This window comes from Kwoniella botswanensis, chromosome 1 (assembly GCF_036426115.1).
Source record: "Kwoniella botswanensis chromosome 1, complete sequence".
Lineage (NCBI taxonomy): Eukaryota > Fungi > Basidiomycota > Tremellomycetes > Tremellales > Cryptococcaceae > Kwoniella > Kwoniella botswanensis.
The window spans coordinates 14,271,060-14,281,445 of record NC_088599.1 but is presented as its reverse complement, the minus strand read 5'-3'; the positions used below and the strand labels follow the sequence as shown (position 1 = coordinate 14,281,445).

Here is a 10,386-nt window from a genome sequence, read left to right as displayed (position 1 = left end):
AACTGTACATCTCCCTTAGCTCGACAACGTTATACTACCACCTAATCATCACTCGCGATAATCCTTTTATCAGTGATACTGCGGCCTCGACGAAAGATTCTACCTCAACCTCATTCACACCTGTTCATCCATCCATCCTTTCACCTTTACCACCACGTTCGACTCTACCGAGTATCATCAAAGGAAATTTCCTCATAGCGGATCACTCACCCTTATCATTCATATCTATATAACCATATCCACCAAAAATCGGGTTAAGGCTGTTCAACCAAAATCGCCACTCGAGTGATTTACGTTTTTTCGATATAGATTGCTACACAACCAACGTGTGTACATTCGATCGATAACAGCAATAGGGCGCGAAGAAAACGGAGGCTTCTCTTCCATCTCCTCGACTAATCATAGCCATTAATCGCCACCGCACTTCTTCGCCTCCCTCCCCTCTTCCTCACCGACTCTTTTTTAACGTATCCGATACCATGTCGAGAGCAGCAACTGCTACTCCCCCACCTCAGACGTATTTCCCACAGCGGAATACTACCCCGACTATGCGTCATTGCGCTGCACCTACTGTTACTGCTGCTCATTTCGCCAGTCGAGGATATCAACATCAACCGCATAAAAGGAAAACTAAAAATCTACCTCATTCAGGCAATACCTCCAACAGCAGCCCTCTCAAGAAATCTTCTACGCCTGTGGAGAATGGTGAAGCTCTTGGATTATCGTTTGAGGATCTTGGTGCCACAGCCGTGGAGTACGATCAACCGCCACAACCGCCTAAAATCTCGAGGCAGAGCTCGGTAGCGTCGTACTCTTCTTCCGCTTCCATGGACAGCTTCCAGTCATCTCGGTCAGAGGTCTTTACTAGTGAACCATCAGCATACGAACAGAACAGTGGGCTGGAAACCGGTCGATCAACACCGACGAACGCATCAATATCAAGCTCGGTATCTCGAGCGCCTACTCAACTCTTGACACCGGTCGCTTCGGAAGCATCATTCCCTATTGCCCATGCCCCTCAGGAACAACAGGATGTCGCCGCCCAACAAGCTGCTCGAGGATCATGGATGGGCAAAATGGCCATGGCCGTCGTCAATACTGGTATGAGCATGGGTATTCCTTTCGGTCAACACGTCAAAAAAGAATCCGCTGTCACCCCACCAAAATCAGTTGAACCAGTTGTTGAAACCGCTCCGACACCTGCTCCCATCGCTGCCCCATCTGGATACAGTATCCCAAAACCATCAATCGAAGAGCTCTCAACCCTTTCGCCTGAACAGCGATTGGTGAGGCAAAGGGAATGGGCTGAGGCTGAGAACCGCAAAGTCACTGAATGCGCTCGATTGTGCTCCCAGTGGCCTCAAAGCGGGTATAACATGTCGAAGCATGGTCCTAATGGCCTGAACTGCTACTACCAGCCTCAATCGTTTGCCAATCCTCAACATGTCGCTGGGGTCATGCAGCGTCAAGCTGAACTCGAACGATACTTGGCCATCAATTCGATGATGTTCTTCTCCTGCCAACGAGAAAGGGATTCGCATCGAGATTCCAGCTCGGACGATGATAATGACACCGATCCGTCTTCTTACGAATCTTCTCAGCCCTCACCATCGACTTCGATGTCTCTTTCTGTTGATGACGCTATGGCCAAACAGGAGGCAGATATCCGAGCTGCCATGGCCTCGCCGATCATCTCCATTGCCAACCTACCCAACGGAGCTCAAATTCCTGCGCCACTCTTGCTTTCACCCAAATCAGTCAAGGGTGCTAGGAGTCTCCCCGAATTGGACATATTGGCTCAGTCAATGGTCTTGTCGAAAGATGATCTCGCTGAATCCGCCATGGATATCGACCAATCTGAATCTGGCTCTTTGGCTGGCTCGACTGATCTTAGTGAATCTGGTTCATCGTTCAGTCGACCCTCTAGAGCTCAGTCATGTGGAGCCAAGCGACCTTCCACTGCCGAAGGCTTTGAAGAGGAAAAGCGAAGGAAAGTAGATGAAGCTATGGTAGTTGAAGAAGCTGTCGAGACCGGAGTGATTGCTCCACCGCCTTCCGTCAAGTCTTCTTCTAACAATAGGATGTCGTCTTCTGTTCCTGATCTAAACAAAGCTAAAGCTGCCGCCGCCGCTGCTCAAGCTCCTCCGGCTGTATTTGGCGTAGTAGTCAAAACATCTGATACACACCCAATCATCATTTCCCCATTCTTCCCTTCGGATCTCTTACCGATCTTGACCAAACATATGGTCATGCCTCCTCCAACGGGACCGTTTTCCCAAACTCCCCTGTTACTAGCATCGAATATCGACGTGCCATCGTTATTGTTGTCTTACGTCCCACCTACGCCTAATCCAGCTATCATACCTAGTCCCATCCATAATTACTTCGGTCAACAACAGACCGATCGCAAAGTCGTTGGCAACTTGTTGTTAAGCAGTTGCCCGGGTAAACGACTGAGGCTGGACGGACCTAGTAGAGGTAGAGGACCGGTTTGTAGGGATTTGGCTACGGATCTCAGGAGGATCAAGTCGGAAGGTGTGGGTTGTCTTGTTTGGTAAGTGGTTCTTTTCCACATTAAATATATCAATAGCAACACTCGCTAATAACACCATTTTCCTTTGGTTTGCTTGTTCTTTTTCTGGTGTATGATGCATATAATACAGCTGTTTGGATGATCCTGAACTTGCTTTGCTCGGTGTACCATGGGAGACTTACCGTGAGATCGCCAATGAGATTGGTCTCGATGTGATCCGGTGTGTTTTGTTTTTTCCTGCCTCTTCTGCGTTTCTGTTGTGTTATCCTTTACTTACGACTTGAGTGTGCTTGTTCTGTGCCGAATTGGCAGATTACCTATGCCTGATGGATTCACACCTGTGAACATCGGATTATTTGATTCTCAAATCACTTTGATCGCTACCAAATATTCTCTCCAGGGTGTCAACGTCTTGGTCCATTGTCGAGGTTAGTGCGATGTGTGATTTATGACCACAGTGTTCGGACATATGTACTGACCAGTGTGGATTTGTGGTTTGATTTCGTTCAGGCGGAGTAGGCAGAGCCGGTTTAACAGCTTGTGCATGGGCAATCAAAATGGGTTTCGTCCAACCTCATCCATCGCTTTTGTTGGTTGAATCTGCCTCTTCACAAAAAAACAAGAACGAACCATTACCTGCGGAATTGGAACATCAAATTGTGATGAGTATAGTGGAGAGGGTGATAGCTATGATCAGATCCAGGAGGGGATTGAAAGCTATTGAGAGTTTTGAACAGGTTCAATTCTTGGCTAGGTACGTTGGATGGTTGAGGAAGGAGGTCAGGGGATGTTAAGAGTATATTCTTCCAACTCAACACCGAGGGGGATCTATATCATGATTTGATAAGATGTTTGAACGAACCTTTCATCAAGAAAAGGAAGATGATGAGATCTTCAAGCATACGTATCAGTAAAAGAAATGTTTTCGAAAATCTATGAAGGAACATATGTTCAACCGCAAAAACGAAATATTGTATACGTATGATCCTACTTATACAGATGTATACGATAGAGATTCTAGTTGTAAGAGGAAGTGGGGAGAGGTAGGATACGATCAACTCTTATCTCAATGGTGTAAAATGGTCATGATCAAATGCATATCTACATGTCTTCCACAGTAACATTGTTGAGCAGTACCGTGCAAGTCAGACAAATCTGCTTGAACAACCAACCTTTCTAGGCAATTACCAGCTGTTTACTGATCGGAACAGTGCCGAACAATCCATTTGCTCCTTCTACGACTGCTATATTTCTGCGACTTTTGTCATGTGTTCATGAGGAAGCCGGTAGGGTTAGTACTTGATCGAGTAAGTGACCACGGTTGGGGAATTTTATCAATCAGTGTGGCCCAGTGTGAACATGAACCCCTACACCCTCTCAGCCCTTTCGAATGGCTTGGTACAGTACAGTACATCCGAATCTTTTCAGAAATACGTACGATGTATATTAAGTGTATATCGTGATAGGTCGTTCACATCGTCTTATTAAATCATTAATTATACAACTGTACAATATTTAACTCATCCAGTTGTTTTCCAGCATCGATTATCCCCAAGCTTGAGTATTACTACATATATCCAAGCATCTTTACATTAGCATCTCTTGACTGGACATGAGTGCAGAGAGAGATACGACAAATTCAATTGCTCACCTGTAATTCACTATCAGATGACCTTCCGTTCCAAAACATTTATACAGGTTTCCAACTGTATCGTCAGGAGCAGGAGCAAACGCGGCATTGATATATGTGAACTAGAGCCGAAAGGCGAGAAGTTAATATGGGTTATATCAGCGAATGTCTCTCAGATCCCTAGTTACACTTGGTCCTCTATAAGTATCAAGAGGGATTGAATAGGTGACTTGACTCACCAAGGCCTCTTCCTTCTTCATACCCAACTGCTGTCTCAGAAATAGTATGACGGCTTGAAACTTGTGTCCTGCAGTAGCTTTAAATACGTTGTTCTTCATTATGGGAGCAGAACCTATCGCTTTGAATCGAACGACGACTGTTGGTAGTTGAGGAAGACGAGTCGAGATGAGATGAAGAAGGATTATCTATAGAGTCAGCACGGCACAGACCTGACGAGGTAAGGGCGATTGCTGACCCACCCTTCGACGCATCTTTCTTCTTGTAATGCTCTAATGCTTCCAAAGCTGTAGGCTGAGTGATGATGGAGTTGGCCATCATCGTTTCTGAATAAGGTCATGAGTGTCAATCAGCCTATGCGAATGATAAGGTAGAGAGTAGAAGCGTTGTAGGTAGGGAACGGCCGTTTGTGCTGATCGAGCAACGACGCACGTACCTGCTGAAGGAGGTTGGATAGCTGGTGAGAGTAGATCTGGTGTGGGTATCGACATGGTTGATGTTGTACGATGGATGACAGGGTGTGGTGATACGAGAGGAAGAGGAGAAGGATGTTGACATGGAAGAGTGAGTGTTCGGATGATGATTCAGGATAGATGTCATAACCGGAAATCACTCGAGATGAAAATTCATGCCTCATCTTCATCCTCATCCCTTTCTTCATCCTTCATAATTCATACTCCTTCGTATTCGAGTTCAACTCACATAATATACATAGAAAAGCACGTTCATCGTATGATAAATCATGTCAGGAGACAACAACGGCAGCAACAACAAGCAGGACGACCCGACTAACAATCCACTCTTCGGTGCTCCTCCCCCTCCATCCACTTCCACATCAGATATACCTCCCTCGCAAACAACCAATAGTCAAGCTGGTGCTTCTACCAATAACAGATTCCAAGCTACCACCGATCCTTTATTTGGAGCTTCACCACCTCAAGATGAACAATTGACGACGTCGATACCGACACCAACACAATACCATCAGCCGATAAGAAGGGAATTGAGGTCATATCATCCCCCTGAACCTGTGAGTAATTTGTATCCTTCCGCAGGATTATAGCTCGACAAGCTCGACGAAAATCTTTGTCCTTTCCATCATCGTGACCGGTAATCGTGCTGTAAATCGAACATGACTGATCACCTTTCATTCACAGGCCTCACCATCCAGAACCCTACTCTTCATCCGTCGACTCACCTACATCCTATCCATCCTTCTCGGTCTCTCCTCAGCCGTAGCTGGAATATGGTCAATATTCATCCTACCCTTACTCCACTCTTCCTTCTCAGCTCGAAAGGCTCTGGTGGACCAGCAGACTGAACGAGTCAATAATCTCTTAGAGGGAATAAAAAAGCTCAAATCGTTGGGAATATATACCCAATCTGGGAGTAGTGGGGATGAGGATGAACATGCTGGACGAGGGAACCAAAGGGAAGAAGCAAGTTTGAAAGAAATCTCATCAAGTATATCATCCCTCCGGTCTGACAATATCAACAATCCTGAACCGAATGACGAAACCAACGAGATCATTCCTATCACCTCACTGACGAGGTTAATATCGAAATTGAAGATCTTGTCATCTTCATTGGACGCTACGTCAACTACCCGTCTATCTGTCATTTCCACCCTTGAGGGATATACTTCTTCTATTCACCATCAATTGTTCTTATCCCGTTCGACCACAGGAGGGATGAGCAGTTATGGCGTGAATATGAATTCGCTGTCTAATCATTTGAACCAGGATAAAAATCAGGGTAGAGATATGATAGGAGGGACAGGAGAAGAATGGGATAATACGAGGAAAGAGATTAGGGCTATAAAGGGTTTGTTATTGAATAGAAGACAGTTTGTAGCTGGTAAATGAAGAAAGGGGATAGGTATGGATCATGTATATTGTATGAATCGGTGTGATTACGAGAAATGTATGCCGATTGTCATGGTAATTATGATAAATGGAGGAGCTAACGAGACAGTACTGACTGAGCATTTAGATCGATTTAACCGTTTGAGCTGATCGATGCCTCATGAAATGACAAGATGCTGTGCATGTCAATTATGATAGCTAAACAGTACAAGGTGCTGTGATAAGATGTGATTGATCATACAGTACAACAAGATTAATTCAAACTTTGAGAGATGTCGACCAAATCCCAAGACACACACTATGTATGACAAGATCTAGGAATGAAATGCGTGATAGCGACAAACGCCTTTTACTCTTCTTCTCCTCTCCCGTCTTCATCACCATTAGCCAGACTATCCATCAACTAAATAACCAGTACTCACAGCCATCAGCCTGTCGTTCAAAGGCCGAGAGGTATATTAAATTGCAGGACGACTTACCATCATAGCGAACTCATCTTGTTCTGTACCTTCCGTACCTTCAGTCCCAGCTACACTCTGCTCATCCACATCTTTGTCTTCTTCTTCTCCTTGAGACACGACTGATACATGACTATCATCTGGCTTTCCTGTTCCTTTTCCTTTATCCTTCGCCTTGTCTTTATACTGGAATCGATTCTCAGCGGGTATCTGATCATTTTCAGTGGCAGCTTCAAGTAACAATGGTTTACGTCTTTTGGCAGGTTGATCATCTGGGCTAAATACGTCAGAACGAAGAGAAATCAATATGCCATTCCCCATTTTATACGCAGTATTGTTCAAGTGTTCAGAATCGAGACTTACTCAGTAGGCGATGGATCCTTGAAATCTTCCAAAGGCAAACTCTCTTCATCCGCATATCTCACTCTCTTCTTGCTAGGTGTTGAGGGGGCACTGAATATGAATCAAGCAAAATGTTAGAGAACCAAATATGATTAATCTTCATCGCAGGGTGAACTTACGTATTAACAGATCTAACACTCCCATTATCCGTGCCATACCCTTCATCATCATCGTCTTCAGCCATGAATGCGTCCCACTCCGCATCTGCACCTTCGTCCCACCCTTTCCCCACTTGAGCATCATCGTCCATATCTTCATGTTCTTCTTCTTCCTCTCTCGGACCATCTAATCCATCATAATCACCATTCTTTTTCTCTTTTGGGTCTATACCATCCACGCTTTGGACCAAGGATGATTCCCCATTACTCCCATTTCGATTCGTATTCTCAACTACTTCAGCTGAAACTGGTGTAATGGGATCCTGCCTTTGCTTCTCCTTCTGCGCGAGATACTTGTTCTCGTCCTGCCTATTCCACAAGGCTATACTATCCCAGAACCAATTCGCCCAAACTATCTTAACGTCAGGTAATCTACTTGATCGATAAGTCTTCTCGGTATTGAGGGTAGCAGTCACACAGTGGGTTATACGTGGGTGAACAGACAGTGAACAGAGGGCACCAAACGTTTCGGCAGTTTGCCATATCTCGGTTCTGCAAGATTACTTCCCATCAGTAGACATTCAGTGGGAAGCTAGAGAACATATATAAAAGAGAATTCACGTCTCAGGATTGACAGCTTGAGGTATCAAGCCGCTGAATACTAGGTTGCACCCCTCCAACACTTTCGATTTCAACTCGGGAATGATGAACTGCATCAGGTGTTCACATGTTAGCTAAATGATAACAGATCATGTATGCTGAATCCTCACCTCGACATCGCAACTCATAGGTAGCGATGTGCTCGGATCCCACGAATCAAGAGAATCGAATGCCCGGTAAAATCGATGATGAATCTCAGTGAGGATCTAGACACTAGTCAGCTGCTGGAACCTGATTGCCACGAGAATCAAGCAGCTCACATCGGATACTCTAAGCAGCTCGTAATCATTTGGATTCAAAAGTGGTTTCCTAGGTCGAGGTGGTGTTGATGATGTTGTAGGGCTCGGTGTAGGTTCGCTCGCGTCTTCCTGCTGTTCCACTTTACCATTAGGAGCCGTCCGCTCAGTTGACAAACGCTCAACTTCGTCGGTGTCTGACTTGACACCGATTGGAAGGATGTCTGCAATATCTACTTCTCCATCTGGTTGCATATCATGCTCCAATTTCTCCTGCATCTTAGCCAATGGTCTACTCTCGCTCAAATCATCCAGTAGCTTAGCTTTCAGCAACAAGCCATCTTCGACCGACGGCACGTCTTCAGGGGTAGCTGGTGGTGGAGTCGACAAGTCAGAGGAGGAAGCGGGCGATGAAGCGGCTGTCGGAGAAGTGGCTGTGGATGAGGGCGGTGGGGTAGATTTGTTTTTGGGCAGAAATGAAGAGTTTATGTCTCCGATCCCGAGGAAGAAGTCGTCTGTAAGATGCATGAATTAGCACAGGTTGAAGGCCATCATTGGATCATAGATGGTAGTCTGCAGAATCTCAGGGTGTTTCGAATGTATATTGACGACTTACACGGAACCACCTTCACCAGATTGGGACAATCCGCCCAAACGTCTGACCTATCATCTATGACTACCACCATGGACGTGTCGGTAGGAAACAGTCGTTTCAGGTTTTTTGAGCTGAAACCTAAAAGGGCGAATCAATTATATCAGCTTTCCCTTCCTTCATTGATAAATCTGCTGTATAAGAGGTAGCTCACTTCCACTCTCATCCCTACTTAAAATCCTCCCTGCGAAAATTTTCCCATCCGGATCAATGACATTGCAAATCGCATCTGCATACGACCTTGTTCCCATCGTGTATACATGCATCTCGTATAATTCTGACATCTCGTCCAGAAATTTCTGCAATCCGGGTCTACATCAATTTGTCAGCTACGACCCGATATCTTCGGAACCAGGGCCGAGACAGATACAGTACAGCTGAACTGACCTAGGTTTAGTGAAATACCATCTACCTTGCATCTGTACAATCTGTTCTCTACCTGATCTATTTTTGGGTTTCACATATCCCGGAGGGAGGTCATCGGCGATTTGGAATCTAGCTACGTCCTTCAGAGCTTCGGTATTGGGATTCCGTTCTCTAGGTGGAGAAGGTGTGAGTTGAGGCAAGGTTGCATTGGCATTATGAGGAGATGTAGGTGGGGTAGTACTGATTGTATTACTTGTATCAGGAGGTAAGGCTGGAGGAGTGGTCGAACGTTGATCCTGGGGATCCTGTGGTAGTGCAGCAGATTCCGTTTCGCGATTATACTGATCGATCTCGTCCATCCATTCTGCTACTGTTGGATCGACAGTGGTATGGATGATAGTTTGATCTAAGTCAACAATTAATGATAGTTTACGTGAGGATAAAAGCGCATCTCGAGTTAGGTTATCTAGTCGGTGTGCTTCCTATAATTAATCCATACGTGTCATCTCGTTGGGACTAAAGAAGAAGCAATATAGAATGAGCTGAGACGTACGTTCTTAGATACTGTCACACCCATCGAGTCGTGGGTTACTTCGAACCCTCTTGAAGGTCCAGCTTGACTCGAACTACCTGCTTGAGCAGGTATAGAGAGATAGTCGTCCCTTTATACAGTCGTTGGATGAGCTTATCTTTTATGCATTGGGATCTGAAGCAAGAAGCTCACTCTGTTAGATCTGCACCGCATACCCCACACATTCCATGTAATTGAACAGGATGCGAGCACGGCTGATGGACATTCAGGAGTGCTTGACTACAGTCCTATTTCAGCTTACCAACCTCGGAGATATGTGGAATGAAAAGCTAACCTTGATTGTCTTCTTTCAATCTTCACTCCCACTTTGACCCAGCCCTCCCATCCTGCTACATCACCATCAACCAGACAGTCCCATGTCCCCGAGCCATCATCGCCTTCGATCTCGCCTTTGGATATATCTGCTCTTCGACCTTCTTTCTCCCTCTTCGATATAGCCTCGCGCTGCTCTTTGGACATGAAAGAGTATTCTAGGAGAGGACTGCCCCTCTTGACGGAGCTGCCGGGCGAGACGAGCAGTCGGGTGACAGTGATTGGATAAGGGAGTGTGGGGGGTAGGGAGAGCTGGGTCGGGATGTCGGACATTGTTCGGGGTCGGTTCAAGAGCTTTGAGAAGTAGACGGGTGTAGAGGAAAGAGATCTCCTGAGTTGTTGAAG

At 45.7% G+C, this 10,386-nt stretch overlaps 4 protein-coding genes across 4 annotated transcripts; 2 read left to right on the top strand and 2 right to left on the bottom strand.

Moving 5' to 3' along the window:
• Positions 1-479: 479 nt before the first annotated feature.
• On the top strand, positions 480-3,327 carry L199_005394 (uncharacterized protein; the record flags this gene model as incomplete). The annotated part of the gene is made up of 4 exons (XM_064891105.1): positions 480-2,554; positions 2,664-2,753; positions 2,846-2,961; positions 3,044-3,327. 4 exons carry the CDS (start codon positions 480-482, stop codon positions 3,325-3,327), a joined length of 2,565 nt encoding a protein of 854 aa, XP_064747177.1.
• A 751-nt stretch (positions 3,328-4,078) lies between these two features.
• On the bottom strand, positions 4,079-4,891 carry L199_005393 (ubiquitin-like protein ATG12; the record flags this gene model as incomplete). Its single annotated transcript, XM_064891104.1, has 5 exons — positions 4,079-4,100; positions 4,185-4,285; positions 4,403-4,539; positions 4,643-4,726; positions 4,837-4,891. The coding sequence occupies 5 exons, from the start codon at positions 4,889-4,891 to the stop codon at positions 4,079-4,081; spliced, it is 399 nt and encodes a 132-aa protein (XP_064747176.1).
• Positions 4,892-5,142: 251 nt separating this feature from the next.
• L199_005392 (uncharacterized protein) lies at positions 5,143-6,265 on the top strand (the record flags this gene model as incomplete). Its single annotated transcript, XM_064891103.1, has 2 exons — positions 5,143-5,430; positions 5,558-6,265. The coding sequence occupies 2 exons, from the start codon at positions 5,143-5,145 to the stop codon at positions 6,263-6,265; spliced, it is 996 nt and encodes a 331-aa protein (XP_064747175.1).
• Positions 6,266-6,614: 349 nt separating this feature from the next.
• L199_005391 (uncharacterized protein) lies at positions 6,615-10,314 on the bottom strand (the record flags this gene model as incomplete). Its single annotated transcript, XM_064891102.1, has 13 exons — positions 6,615-6,668; positions 6,745-7,000; positions 7,087-7,176; positions 7,245-7,775; positions 7,845-7,933; positions 7,994-8,089; positions 8,144-8,634; positions 8,736-8,852; positions 8,926-9,083; positions 9,159-9,619; positions 9,691-9,799; positions 9,862-9,948; positions 10,004-10,314. 13 exons carry the CDS (start codon positions 10,312-10,314, stop codon positions 6,615-6,617), a joined length of 2,850 nt encoding a protein of 949 aa, XP_064747174.1.
• Positions 10,315-10,386: the final 72 nt, after the last annotated feature.